At 40.6% G+C, this 16,025-nt stretch overlaps 1 protein-coding gene across 2 annotated transcripts in view; it reads right to left on the reverse strand.

The window, feature by feature from the left end:
* znf385d (zinc finger protein 385D) overlaps positions 1-16,025 on the reverse strand; it is a 107,555-nt gene that overhangs the window by 23,457 nt on the left and 68,073 nt on the right. For both annotated transcript variants that reach the window (XM_042490768.1, XM_042490769.1), the window contains exon 4: positions 14,131-14,299. In XM_042490768.1, coding sequence (XP_042346702.1) covers positions 14,131-14,299 — 169 coding nt within the window. The remainder of the gene's footprint in view (positions 1-14,130; positions 14,300-16,025) is intronic.

A 16,025-nucleotide genomic window follows, 5' to 3' on the forward strand; every position in this document is an offset into this window, starting at 1 on the left:
CTGACCCCTTTCAGTGTGAGGGAGCAGCAGTTCTACTCTGAGCTCCTTTCAGTCTGAGCTCCTCAAATTATCTATAACACAGCTTTCACAACAAAAGTGCAAGTTCAACAATGTGCAGAGCAAGGCCATTATTTCCAACAGAGAGAGATGCTGTGCTCTCTCGGGCAGCTGTGCGAGCCATATCAGCACACTCGACACTGACTTTCCAGCAGGGTGTGCAGCAAAAAGTCAACTAAATACTCTGACCTCCACAACATGCATCCAATGGGATTCGGGCTTTGGTAAGAGGAGGAAGTTATGATGGCGACAATGTTTCTGAAAAGAAGAATAATGTAAAAATGAATTCAGAGTTCTGTAACTCTACTCTCGGGTCCTCCTGGGACTTACTGGGCAGAAGATATCAGAGGACGGTGATGGCAGGTTGTCAGAGTTATACTATGACCTCACACAATCTATGTGTTCATTTTGCATTTGGTCCACAAGCACTGTAAGGGTAAGCGCATCCATTTTGGATGCTCTTTCGTGCAATACAGCTGATGGTTGGAACATCAACAGCTAAATCCGACTTTCGCCACAACCTCGCCCTCTTCAAAACAACGGTCCAGTTCATCGTCCTCATGCTGCAGACTCAGCACCAATCCAATAAATGATAAAGTGGATTATACGGTGTGGTCAATGAAACTACATCCAGCAGCTGTGATGCATCTCTTTACACTCTGTCAGTGTTGCTGCTGCAGTCCTTTTATGCTATTTAGACGCCCCCCCCGGCCGGATCTGTCCATCACATGACCAGATGACCTCAAGCAAGGGCGTCTATTGATTACTGTTGACAGCAGAGGATTGAGCGCCGGTGATGCAATGTGGTGCAGCTACTGTTTGACCTCTACCTTTATGTCTGTTTTTGTTTTCGTCAGTGTTTGAATGAAACTAAGTACATTTATTGAGGTGCTGCACTAAATATTCAATGTGCTTGTACTTCTTAATTAAATTTTTTGCAACTTGATGTACTTCTCTACATCTTAAAGACACATATTGTATGTTTTACTGCACTGCACTTGTCTAACAGCTTTTGTTAATTTCAGATTGACTTTTTTAAACCCCTCTCTGTCCACAGAAAACAATGTGTCTCCAGATGTGCTGAATGTTTGTTAAAAACTGCAAGGATGAAATGTTCTTTATGTGGAGAGAAAAGTCTTAAGATTCTTCTTGAGATAAATAAACAGTTTGAAACCCTCTTGGATGAGCCGGAAATGCATCGTCAGAAAGCTGAAAACAGGGCTGTTTTTTTTTTTTTTTTTTTACTTTTTAGAGGTTTGAGGTTCTCAGAGGGCAGCCATGTTACAAACATACGATGATCTCATAGAATATGATGCCCTGCTGTAAATAAAAATACCCAACAGTATAAATAGGATTTAAAAGGAGCACAACCATAAACATCTAAAGCAGTCAAATGCAACACAATAATGCAACAGTAATATAGATGCCTGTTAATCCATTAAGAAAGACTGCAGTATTAGAGGGTGATCATACCGAGACGTGTCACTAGCAAAGCTTCGCTGGCAAAACCACTGTTTTCCTATGGCACCGACACCTTTTTCTGTTGGCTTTCTCTGGTGGTTTGTCAATGTCACTTTGGGTGATGCGCATGCAGTATGTGGGCAGTATGTACCCAGGCACACCTTGCTGTTCCAGATGTGATCGGAGGTGTTTTTTGAGCGTTCGCACCTACTGCAATGCATCTAGGTGTGATCGCCCCTTTAGTCTGCAGCGACTTACTATAGAAAACTAGCAATGCAGCTGCAGAAGGTGTGGAGGAGGTCAGAAAAATCTTTGAACTTCATGCTGGATGAGAAAAGGGGCTTAAACAACAAGCTTGCTACTTGACTTGATGGACAAAGTCAACAACTGAAGAACCTTGTTAAACAGAAGAAAAGGATCACCAATGGCAGAGAGTGGATAATTGATATCCTGTAATGATACACAAGAACAGATGATTTAATCGCAAGTGGACTGGACTCCAAACACCGAACACAGGACTATGGCCAGAGCTAAAGACGGGACGCCTCATAAGAGGAATCTGGAACAGTAACATGGCGGACTCTGTAGAAGAGGACCCGCTCTGTATCTAGATACAAGCAGTTCATCTAAGACGATGAAAACAACAATTCCTAGTTTCAGATAATTATACACAAATGAAAACACGGTTATAAACATTTAATTATATAACATTTCTGCTAATGTATCTCCCGAAATCCTACACACCAGACCCTAAAGTAAATTCTGCTCATAACACTCACATAGTTTTACTTAATTAATGTTTTGAATGAAGGATTTTTACTTCTAGTATTAGTACTTTTATTTAAGTAAAATAACTCCTTCAGCAGTGGGCCTAAACACTGTCTGATCTAAAGAAGAACATCTGGCATGAAATGGCCATTATTCCAGGCCGTTACACTCAACACCATGACTGGAACATTTATTTAAAGTCTCTGGACTCTTGAGAAGGGGACCAGTGACTTCAGTTATTAGTTGTGCGTAATTTATGTTCTGTTTAATTTGAGCTGAGGCTCAATATGCTACAGGCAAGAGCCAGTGAATCCACCCAGTTCTCCCAATCCACATAATATAACAACTGCCACGCTTAAATTTAACAAGATGATAGTGATCTGAATACAAAAAAGAAGACGCACTCACATTTGGATTTCAGCTAAAGCAAAACACATTTTCAGGTATGTTGGCAATCAGTGTTGATCAATCCCTGATGGTTTAAAAGCCATCACCAACCTGAGTGTGACTTTACAATATCACGTCCCATCAAGCCTAAGCCATTACCACGAGAACAATAATTAATCTGTGAACTATTTATGATGTGGCTGACCTTGTCACTCTTGATGAATAATGTTTATGCCACGAGAAGAGCGGCAGTGACCTCTTTGCTCCCTGCAATTAGCAACCACCTACTCCCAGTCGGCTCCGGTGTGCCAGACATCAAAACAACCTGAAATCACAGCGATTAACTCACTCGATCTCACCGAGGCTCACCGGCGAGCAAAAAGCTGCCATCACACCTGCTTCTCTGGGCAGCTTTTCAATGGCACGGTCACCGGGCTGAGTGCAGATCCAGAAAAGTGCAAGTAAAGATTTGGTGTTCATGTGAGCCTGAGAGTTTCTGCCTGTGAGTCGTCACTGAACTTTGGCAGAAGTTCTTGACATATGCGAGCTAAAATAAATGCACCATCAGAGTAAACTTAAAGTGGTAATCGGAGATTCTCTGGCGATTATATTTTCGTGTTTGCTGTGCTGTTTTTTCTGCCAACTGTCACAGATTGTTTTTGTTTCTTTTTGTACATGACCCTCATTTTTCCTCTTTCATTTATCAACAGCTGAATGGTAAAATCTTCGTCATTTTCTCACCAAGCCAATGTTTTCCTGGCAAAGTACGACTCTGCATTGACCCGGCGTTTTGAACAGCAAACACCAGTTGGGGAGAGTAAATTGTCTGGGAGCTATTATCAAGGAATACTCCAACATTTTGGCAGTCGGCTTGTTTTCTCTGAAACGTGGAGTGTGAAGATCGATATCAATTTCATTTTTATGAATTCAGTAGAGAGATTGCTCCATGATTTGTTTAGCCAAACTTTGTGCAGAAATTGGAGGGAGGGGGAAAGCCTCCCAAACCAGGAGAGATGCCTTCCAACACTTTGAATATTGAGCACAAAACATTTATCTTCACCCTGGAAACAGTCGCTTCACATCTTATTAAAATCGTATCTCAAGGTCCATTAACTAGCTTTTCACTGAGCTTACTGCATCTCACAGTCCTCATCAGTGGATGGAATCTGCTCAGCTTGTTTATTTTGCTAAAAACAGTCAATCAAAGAATCATGTAGATGTTGATCAAAAGTGTAAACAAGAAAATGGCAGTCTTTGGTGTGTGGTCAAAAAAGTGTTTCGACAACTCTAAGGTGTTATTTACACATCATGCAAAGGGCGAATTCAACATTAAAATACAATTATTCTCTTCCTTAATATTCAACAAACTGCCCTCAATGTCTGATAGCATCACACAGGCACCCCATAATGTATCGTCAAACACGTTGTGCAGTGTGGTTCATGTTGTGAGCAGTCACAGTTTGGTTTGACCACAACAAAACTACTTGATTAGGTTAACATTAGGACAACATAAGTACATATATTTATCATGAGTGACGTCAGCATGCAGCGAGTGTACATAGTTTGCACAGTTTCATGTGAAAACAGTGTTGACTTCTGCTTTCACAAGGGAGACAAGTTCTGGTCTCCTGTATGAAAGTCTGATTTACGTGGACGTTTTTGCTCTCCAGCACGGCCACCGAGGGTTTAAATTGGCTGTAGTTGGAAGCCTGATGCATCTCATGAGAATGCTGAAGGCGCCTTAGGTATCAATGTCATATGAGTTGTGACAAAGTAGCGATAATTGATGCTTTGGGAATAAGAATGGGCTGAGATATTACGTGTCGAAAAGGCAACATTTTTTTCTTTTCCAGAACGAGGTAGATTTTTCTGAGTTTTGACACCACGAACAAAAGCATCAACCAATCGCATCTTACAGAACGGACGTCCCATCACAACACATTATTGGTGGGCCTGTTGCGTTTGTTGGAATTGTGCATTGCTGGCAGTATCAAAAGTTTTAATGCTAAATATTTGCAGGCAAGTATTTCATATTTTTCAAGTAATTTATTTGTCAAGCCACTGGTGTGTAAAGGCTAGTGAAAACACGGTTACTTTTGAAATTTAATAGGATCCAGATGACTGGTTATTCATGTGTAATGTAATAAGTACTGAAACTATTTTAATTTATCATCGAAGTTATGTAACTTACTACATTTGATTACTTTTTAAATACTTTTCTAACAAATACTGTGCAATAAAGCTTAATTGCCCAGAAATAGACTGTATCAAATGAAAGTGTTCCTGCATGGAAAAAAGATTCAAAGCAACAGAAACTTACTAAAAAAAAAATAAATGAATTCAAATGCAACCCCTTTGTAATCACCAACATTTTGAATAATAACTGTTATTTAATTACATATTTTCTCAGTAACTGTAACTGACTGCAACTGCATTATTTTGCAATTTAATTACATGTAACTAGTTACTCCTTAACACTGGTGAAGGCCTTAACTCCCAGCAACAAAGTGAATAACTGTACTTCCCAAAAAGTCAAACTATTTCTTTGAATGGCTTGTAAATACAGCTCTGGAGCTGTTCAAAGATGTTTTCGACACAGCTATTTTCTCATGCTTAGCTTGACTTAACCTGTCAAGAACCTCCCCTGTGATGAATGTACAGAGATAAAATTAATACAGAGCGTCTCGTCTAAAAGCGCCTCCATGTGCAAGCATATTTTCCAACATGGCAGAGTAATCTTCTCATTGTAGTGACAGTAAAGACTCCACAGCAGTATAATCTCTGTATGATAGAGTGAGGAAAATTAGTATTAATCAACAAGAACGAGAAAGGTTTAGTCTTTATCTGCCTACTCATCTCAAAGTCTGGTTGGAAGGGCCATCCCATGATAAGACATGCTTGTCTTTGCCCTTGTGTTGGGGTGAACCCATCAACCACGGTGTCATTAAAGAGCCATTTTCTGTTGGAAGGGCAGGTGATTAAAGTGTACTTTGGCTGGTCTAGGACGCTGTGCACTCTGGGAAGCCTCCAGTAATCCATATCCCCAGTCAGTGTGACCTAACTGGCTCTGCGAGGCCCAGTTAAGAACTCAATCCCCTCTCATTAATGGAGGTAATGACTGTGATCAATCTAAAGTTGGTATGGTCGAACGGGGCCCCGACAGCAAACTACGAGGAGAGAGAAGGAGATGGAGCGGCCAGGTAAAAGAAGGGAGAAAAAAAAACAAGAACAAAAGAGGATGGATTTGGAAAACTGAGAAAGATGGAGTAGGAAAAGAGTTAAATGAAACTGGAAAAGTAAGCAAACTTTGGGGAAGCAACAGTGGAAAATCAAGCGTGTGAAATAAGGAGGAAGAAAAAGGGGAGGTAGGTGAGGGATGTGAGAAGGTGAAAGGAGATAGATAACATAAAAAGAGAGTAATCGAGTATGGGACACAATTAAAGAGAGCGAAACTGAGAGGGTGGGAGTGGTGAAGGTAACAAAGAAAGAGAGAATCAAGAGAAAGGTAGACTAGGACAGGTGCTGCGACCCTCGGAGACAGGACACCGCCTCTTTTCTTTCCTCCATTTGTACCTCAGCCTCTCCCGACTTCCCCCTGAGATCTGCTTTGGCGATAGACAAGAAACGCTGCACTGAAATCTTTCCACTCTACTTAGACTTTCAGACAATCACAGGTCTCCCCTGAGATCTGATTACCTTTCTCAATGAAGCTGGATTAAGCGCTTTAATTAAAATGATTGGGCCTTATTATATGCTGTCACAACTTAAAGGACAGAAATCCCTCATGGCTCTTGAGTTCTGTCAAATTTCATTCGACGTCTGTGACCCCCCCCCCTTGGCTTGTCAGTATTCAAAGCGAGTAAATGAGAAAAGAGTCACGGTTGAATATTCCTCGAATAAAAGATTGATAAGGTGAAAAATTTGCATTCACAAATAAGTGTGCATCGATGCTTGCAATCATCTTTTTTGTGGAAGGGGAAAAAAAAAAAGAAACATTATCTCAGATATTTAACAGTGGCAGGAGTCATTGAATTGAATTCACACTGATTTATCTCTTTCCAATTTCATCCGAAAGCAAATGATCCGCACCTAATTTCTGTTGGGAAGTTTCTGCGGTTACACTCCGCCATCCAAAATCCCCACAAATGAGAACATTTGCGGCTCCACGCAGGTATGGAGCCAATCTAATCACACACTCATCAGGTTTGCTGCTGTCTCTGACGTCTGTCTGTAAGCGCTTTTTCCGACTCAGCGCGTATGAACGGAGACTTAGACACAAAGGCAGGTTTTTTTTGAGTAGAGGAGGGTGGGGTGGGGAGGGTGGGGAGGGTGGCGGAGGGCGCCGGCAGCCGATGGGGACCTGAGGAGGAAGGCTGTGGAGGAAAAAAGCCTTAGCTAGCCTCCTGCCTCCCTGCAGCCTGCTCCGTTGTACAGCTGCTGTCAGTGCTGGCATGGCTCCCCTGACAATCTGCTCTTTAATAGCTAATATCAGGGTACATTTCCTCAGGCACTGGACTGGAACTGAGAGATGGCGGGCTGTGCTGTGGGCATTTCTCTCTCTCCCTCTTTGCCTTTCTCGCTCTATCTCTGCTCTCTCTGGCGCTGGTGGAAGGACACACAAAAACACACACACACACACGAGCAGACTTGACAGGCGGCCGCTGAGTCACCCGGTTAATCTATACTATCTCGCTGTGTCCAGCTGTCCATCCATCTCAGGACACACACAAGTTCAGCGACGAGGTGGAGAACTCGTGCGCTCGGTAAATTTTATGAAATCTACCCTGTGATTACGGGCTTTCACGCAGACTCATTATTCCACAACGATGCACTTTTGTTTTTCACACAACAACTTTAACTGAGCAGATGGACTTATGGAGTCTAAATGAAGTTTCATTCCACCATGAATTTCTTCCATTTTGTTGTTTGAGAAGTTGTCTGTTTCAGAATTTCAACCAGGCAGTTTGTTTTCTGCTTGGATCTCTTGTTACAGAGACTTTTCTTAGATAATATAGAAGAAAACCTGGAAAATACCATAAACATCATACCCGAAATTAACTGAATTGACCTTTATCTTCCTTAATCAACTTTCTAGTTTTAATTTTCAGACTATTTTGGAACATAAACAAACATAAATCCCTCTGACTAAAAGTCTTTTGACTTGAGATGACAGGTTGATGAACAGAGTGGAGGTGAGGTGGATGAGTCAAACAAACTCTGGACTTTCACCTGGGAGACAGCTGTCCATCTCCCCTATGAAACCAAAATTAAATTGAGTGTGCCAAAAACTGCAGTTCCCCTATTGGCCACTTGAGGCTGGCTCCGAATCAGAGTCAACTCCCATAAAAATGCCCAAACTTGCAGCGGAAATACACATATTTACAGCCTGGTACAGCCTGGTTTTTGTCTCTATAGATAATTCATGAAAACTGTTCAGGGGGTGAATTCACATTTTATTAGGCCTAAAATTACGTATATTGAGGGGCAGATCTGCTTGAGTGACAGGATGTCTGCGGGGCCTCACCTCAGTCTATATGAGTCCGATTCACCCCTCACTCCTCCACATTTTCAACCTCTCATCCAAATATCGTCTAAGTTTATGTTGAAAAGAGAGTAGATGCATCTAACAAGCAGACACTGTGCATTTCCTGTGAAAACATAACTTTATTTTGAAACAATAATGCAAGTCCCGAATGTAAATTGACTTGCCGTCCCTGAGCAATCAAAATCGACATTGAAAGGGTACTTAGCATCCGAGTTTGATGTGTAGGGCCACTGAACGAGGGTCAGTATTTGACGAGAAGTGACAATGTGCTGAGAGGTCACCCGGCTCATGAAATCGATTTTACACTTGATACTCTGCTCACGGGTCTTAAAGAGTATTATTGCATTAAAAAAACTAACTTTGTCTTGGAACAAAGTCTTCCACCAGGTTTCCACAACTGTAATGTCTTAGATGTAACTGGAGAACTGAGTCTTCAAACTACAAAAATAAATACGAAACAAATATGACAGTGTAACGTGTCAGTGTAACTTAACAGTTGTGGATTAAACTTGGTATCTTATGTTATCTGAACTTTAAAAAGTTGGTGTCACATTTTCAAAACTTTTGAGACGACTTTGAAATAATTAGCTTACTGAACTGACATTTTTAAAGCAGCAGGGAGGATTATCAATATTTAAGTTGAACCACATCAAAATGTTTTACAGTGCATCTCTACAAAAATAACAGCCGCCACATCAACAAAAAACCCACAGCTCTTGAACAACAAAATCAGATCCTTTTCTGAAACAAAATTAGGCAATCACCTTATATTGTTCCCGACATGGATATGGATATGGATATGGATATGGATATCACAGACCCAACATGTTTTTCGCTCGTAATTTTGGAGCAAAACAAACCCATTGAAAGCCCACTCTGCAAAAGCAAATAGAGCTTTCCCTCCCTGTTGTTTCTGCCTCCTCACTACAGCCATTACTCTTCCCTGAACTCTGCTTTTCATTAGAGCGAGTTCGGTGCCACTGATATACCGTCAAATACTTCAGCCTTAGAGATAATGCAGCATTTACCCGCCTCGACAATTAATTCTTCTGACATCTGAACACATTAATATTCATTACCCAGGGCCACTTGTGACAAACCGTCGCCCCCGTGCACTGTAGATATGATAGTGAGATGGTGCAGAAATGTGCCTTTTTTTTTAAGGGCACTGAAATGATTAATAGCCATTTGTCTGTTTGGATATGATGGCTTGTTGTCTCTTGAGGTCTCTGCCTGTGTATAAATGTGTTTACAGCTTTGTGTGTTTTGTCAGGGTATGTTTAATGTCATGGCTGTGTAGAGTCCATTACAGATGGGCATCTCAGTGCAGGTACGGTGGGCGGAGGTCTGTGTCTGAATCCCATCTGTTTAGCACTATAGTTATCGAGCACACTGGGAACAGCGGTGCATAAAGAAAGAAAGCTATAAATGTCAGTATTCACCCAATATGGATGCAAACACTGAAATTTTACAAATTAAAGCTGAATTCACGCTTGAAATAGCTTGAAGATATGAAAAAATCATCTTATTTCTCACTTTCTGACACGATCATATCGTATTATTCTCTATCAGCATGTTCAGTCAAGGCTTTAATGTTCATAGTCAAATATTTACACCAAAGGCTCAAACACCCATCTCGCTAAAAATCACTTTGAGATCTCCTCCAGAATTAAATAATAAAGTAAATCTATGGGGTTTTTTTTGCTGTTGTTTAGCTGCAAAGCACGGCTCTGCATTGATACTGAAGAGTGATCTTTTCATTTAAAATCCAGTGTGCTGGAGAACAACACAACAAATATGTGTCAGCTGCTTTCTGGCTGCTGTAAATCATTTGAACATTTGCAATATGAAGCGCGGTCTTTAAAAAAAAGACAAATGTGCTTATTTTTCCACCCTTAAAATCAATGCTAGCTTTCTACAGATGCTCGCCAGGAAAAGTTACAAACACAGGTTTTGCTTTTATCAGAATAATCAGTCAGCAAACACAGCTGTCCCCGTTTGTCTTGATTGACGGCCTCTCTGTGATTAAAAGTGGGATTTTAAAAAAAAAAAGTCCAATACAACAAATTGGGACGTAAAATAGACCCAAAAGAGGAAAGGTAAGGCCAGCAATGACTATGTTAATTCTAAATATAAGCAATGGTGATCAGATTTTACTATGAACCAAAATATTCACCATTGTGAAAAAAAAACAAACAAAAATAAATTATTGACAATTTTGGGACCGTGTAACCACCAATTCAGATGAGGTGTTCCAATATCAGCATCATTTTTTTTCCAACCTTGTTGTGGGAAGCCTTGTGGCCCACATGAGGTGTTCGCCAGAATTACCCGATGGCAGCAAAAATAAAATAAACTAAAAAACAATGGACGGCCAGCCACATGACCTGAGAAATGTACTGATCTAAACTAAGAATTGGCTAATGTTTGTGTATGCCAGGACTTGCACAGAAATTGAAATGCCAAAAGAGAAGGGAGAAGAAAAAGAGGGAGCTGAAAATGGCATTAAAACTCCCCAAAATAATGTAATGGCCGAGTTTTCAGTCAGCTCAAAAAGCTGCTCCCAGCCAAACTCAAGAGGCAAATAATAGCCAAGAAGCCAAAGTTACAGCTATAATTTCTAGTCAAGAGATAAAGCATCAGTGACACAGCCATAAGGCCCTCCACCACCTGGAGAAAGAGGATGACAGTGCTTGTGTACCGTTATTACTGAGAAAGTCTCTGTTTACACGCAGTGATATGAGTACAGAGCAAATATGAGGAGGGCCCAGCCATTTCAGCCCTTTCTGTTGTGCTTGACACCTCAAAGATGGCAGCCAAAGGGTGCATTACATCACCTGACAGCTCTCTTATGGTAAATGTTCACAAACTGCAGCGTGGATTAGCTCAGTAGATGCCTAAGTGAAAATTGCTCCACTTAACTGTTTGACATTTGATTCGCAGCTTAGTAACTCTGTGGGATGCGAGGCAGAATGCTGCCAGGTGTAAAGCTCTCGAAATAACATAAAGACTGGAGAGTGACCTCTGCGAGGTTAAGTGTATAGAATTAAGTACTTGTTAATTCCGTTTTCTCACCTCATTTTGAACTCAGCCGAAGATCATTATTAAAAAATAGTGGCATTTATCAGCCTAAATCACCCGCACATTGCCTCTGAAACATGATATGAATACCTGGATGGGCACCCGTTTAATGGCTGTGTTTTCACCTCGAGCAACCTTTAAGCGTCAAGCATGAATAGGTCAGACTTGACAAATAGGTCATGGTACACGATGAGCTCCAGAAATGTGCTCCTCATTTAAATACTTGTGGAACATTGGAAGAAGGCATGGGCAGAAGTAAAATTAATCCCAGAGTGCGGTTGCTCAATGTGTTTCCAATTCCTTTAAAAAACGTCTATTGTTACAGTTAAAGGGGAAGACTTTCATTGGGCCAATTCATGACATAATAACGGGCAGCTTAAAGAATATTACAGTGCAGGAGACGGAGGGAGCAGAGCTCTTCAGCAGCACTTTCAGCTGCCAAAAACGTTATTCACAACAGGACCAATATGAAACACAGCAGATAAAATAATTTAAAATAATCTGCATCTGGTTCCTGTCAGATGCTGCAAGTTGCAGTCCGTGTTTGTTTACTTTTTCAACATGCTTTAAAGCAGGAGTTCCACCGAGAATAAGAATGTTTTTCGGCAGACACCTGGCCGAGATAACCGGATTTAAACAGCCACCTGGCTGCAACGTTATGAATATTAAGTTACACACATTCAGCGTACAACAATGTGCACCAGCAAAAATGTAATTAAAAATGGGATAATAGGCAATGTGCAAAGTATAAATCCAAAATAGAAAGCGTGAGTTTTAGAGCACCTGATTATATAAGTTGCAATGTTCTTCGCAAAATGCCTGCGAATTCAAGACTTCGGTACGCTTTGGACAAACTACTTCATACACCAACAACATCTCGAGGTGTACCTGCTCTGAATGGCCACAGACAGGAGGAAAGTCCTGCCGTCACGTCCTCCCTCTGGCTGCCTCCATGATCGTTCTCCAAGAACTCTCTGGCTTTTGCGTGTCTTTGCAATGTCAACGCGATGAACAGTACAAACATGTGATAATGGCAAACCCTTTCAGAGAGTCTCTCCTCAAAGGCATTCATGGTGCTGCACTCACAAAGAAAAGGGTGACAACAGTATTTTCATAAAGAATAAAAAAGAGACTTTGAGAGAGAATTAAACTTCTGTCTCACTCAAGGTGAGAGGAAGCTCCAGCTACACTCGAAGAATAAAGAACTCAGTTGTGAGACCAACAGCTTTCAGCCTGTGGCTTTCATCATGGTTATCAGGGATGGAGGCGATTTTTTTTTTTTAGTAATAAAAAAGTTTTCAGTTTTTTCTGTGGTTTTCTACGGAAAATGAGAATTCATATTATTATGTTGTTAACTCAGAAAAAGAAGCCAACATTTTTATGAAAACTTTTCTCAGAATTGCGAGATAATGAAAAAAAAGGTAGTTTTTTTTGAGTCAGGCTGGTCTCACGCAATGTTCATACATTCTCTATGAAAAGTAATGCACCAAAATTCATTTGTATCCCACGTAATCATGAGCCGGTAATTCATGTATAACCCATGTATTTTGGAAGGGTAGGATCATGTGACGCTAAATTATTGAAATATATCAAAGAGCTCATGACCACAGCCTCAGTGTGTGAATAAGTACACTTTGGTGAGCAGTGTTATGTCTAGAGCTCATATTGTGAAAAGTGCAAGCTAATGTGCTGTTGTAGGAGGCTATGAAGTTTGCCATCTTGGTTCAAACTACGGGGCCTCCGTGTTATTATCTTATAACCCTCATAAATATGCGCAATGCTTGCAAGCAGCAGCCAGCAGACAGGTGATAGTTTAGCGGATCAACTGATGTCCCGTACGGCAAAACAGTGTTGCATAATTAGTGTGGCGCTTGAGACGGTTTGGGCTTTGCTGCACCTGTGAAGGTGTGTGAGAGAGACACACAAACAGCACATGAGCAGCTCAGGAGCAGCAGAGCTGTGTGCCCCTAAATGAAACCAAAACATGGTAGAAAGTCTCAGCATAGTTAATTACATGACTATTTTAGTCCAAACATTTACCTGTCAGTGTGGCAGATAGCCTTATCAGATTTATTCGCCAAACAAGAAATATACCCGCATTTGGTATTTGGTGGGTGTTTATTTCAGATCCTGGTAACGTCACTTACATTAATTATGTAACTGTATGTTAAGGACGTAACGTCATTCTTTGGGCACTCATTTTTTGGATTTCATACTCGCTGCTGTGTGAGCATTTTTGTAGGTTACATATGAACTGTTATATAAGGATACGTTGATTTACTGCATTATGTTTCTGTACCTACAAGCACGCTGGTCTCAATAAAATTGTTCTTTATACTACAAGTGTTGCTGCAGTTTTTACCTCTTCATATATAAAAAGTTAAATCCACCTCATTTCTGCTGTCTCAGTGAGGGTTTAAGGCACTTTAGCTGCATTCAGACAGTAAACAGCCCTGGATTTTGTTGACTAAGCAGCCACGTTTTTTCATACAGCGCTGCTGTCTGTCTGAACGCAGCCTTCGATGATCCGACAAGCATTTTGTTTGAAGCACACTGAGGCCCTACCTCATTCGTCTAAAATTCAATATATAAGCACTGACTGAGTCGGTGGCCAGCCATCGGCAGACCAGCCAACACAGGGTTGATATGATCAGCAGTGAGTCCATCCAACTCCTAAAGTGATTGCATGTTGTGTGCAGGAAATGTAAAATGCCAAAAAGGTGCGTTTTTTGGGGCCCAACATTCATTCTCAGCAGAGGGGCAGCAGCCACAAAAAGAAAACAACAAAGAACACGTGTTGGGGAATGTGCAGCAAGCTGGAAAACACAAACCTTTCCTGTCGGTGCCGTTGGGGACCTGCGAGGCGTTGATGCCCTTGGCGATCTCCTGGTTGGCGGTTTCCTTGGTGACCACTGAGCCTTTGAGCTTACTCTTCGGCGCATCCAGGGCTTTTAGCTTCTTGGCATGTTTGGTCCCCTTGTAGTGGGCCAAGGCCTGGCTCTGTGAGGAGAACAAATAACAGGCTCGATTTAACGCTGGGAAAGCAGCTAAACACAGAGCCAGGATGAAATGGAATATGAAAACTAGAGGAACACAGTCAGAGTCAATGAAGCAGACTAAACATAATTAGCAGGAGACAGTTGATACGTCTTGTCGGCCAGCAAAAAGTGGTAACATTCGGAAAAAAAATCTGCTTGTACAAAATGATTAATACACCCAGGTAATTTTCTAAGTTTTCTAGTTTTCTAAGTAATTTAAGTGCCTTAGTGTTTGGATGTATTCAGGGAATAACTTCAGGAGTGTTTTTGTCTTTTCACTTTACCCAAAAGTCAGATTTTTGGAATTTAAAATAAGTGACTAATCTAAAGCAATGAGCTGCTTTAGAGGGCCTTGATCATTTTTGTAAAACAAACCCATTAAATTAATAATTTCTCTGTAGCACCAGCCCCTTAATAGCTGTTGAAATTTCACATTTGTCTGACCATTCAAGAGGTAGAAATTCAATGACCATTCAATGTGAATATGAAGATAATTTCTATTTTATATAAAAATAACACCTGGATGTCAGTGATTAAGACATTTGTGTGACCTGTGTTGTATAATTTATGAGTTGCTTTAAAGTCTGAACACGTAGCACCACTAAGATTCACCTTCACAAAATATTCACCCAGGCACACAGAAGTGGGACATATGCAAAGACTTTGAGCCGTCCTTGTTTACCTCTGCACACGTCCCCGCATACTTCGCCTGTGGCAGGAAGGAAGGTATCAGGAGAGATGCAATTGCCTCTTGGAATAAATAAGTGTGCCAACCACGCATCCCCAGAAGACATTTGTAAGCATCTTTATTTATGGGCCACAGTGGGGATATTCACTAAAGACTGCTGGGACAAAGGGACTATCCAGGTAGCGCTCTCTGCATTACAAAATAAGCAAAGCATTGTTCCCATTTCCTTTTGTTCCTCTTCAGCAATTAGTGTCTGTTGTTTTAGCAGGTAGTGGAGGAAGTACATCAAAATACCATCGTGTAAAAATACTCAATTACACATAAAAGCCATGAATTCAATAGGTACTCACGGTAAAAGTACTAATTATGCACAATGGCTTCTTTCCTGCGTTTTATTATTTAAGAATAGTATATCATTATTATTATAGGTTTTTTTTTGTCCCAAATGAATATGTGAGAGTAATTTTAGGTTGTAGATCATTAATGTGGTGCCAATGTCAAATACTTTGTTCACTGGGGAGAATAACCATATCATTTGTATTCATTCAATTAAAAAGGGACTATGAGTTACAGATAAATGTAACAGAGTATAAGCATAGAACAGTATAGAGGAAATACTAAAAGTATGCCAAAAATGTATTTTAGTAGTTGATCTGAAAAAGCTGATGATCTCATGACAAAGCTTTCATACCATTTTGTTTTTTTAGTCCATATTAGAGGGAAGATGTGGGAAGACACTGCCCTCAAGAACAAAGTCAATTTAAGTTAAATTTAAAAAAAAAAAATAGCTTTTACATGTGCAGGATGATGATGCATTACCCAACATAATGTTAAGAGAATTTAATGGTTAAAGAAGCCAGATTTGTTGTGAGAACACAAAAATGAAAATCTTGAATGTGGCATCTTGCCCCACTAAAAAGTGATGCAGGAAATTAGTTCTAGATCCCGAAAATGTGTAAGCATTTTTGCATTTCTAGTTCCTTCATCTTAAAGCCAATAG

This window comes from Plectropomus leopardus, chromosome 7 (assembly GCF_008729295.1).
Source record: "Plectropomus leopardus isolate mb chromosome 7, YSFRI_Pleo_2.0, whole genome shotgun sequence".
NCBI lineage: Eukaryota > Metazoa > Chordata > Actinopteri > Perciformes > Serranidae > Plectropomus > Plectropomus leopardus.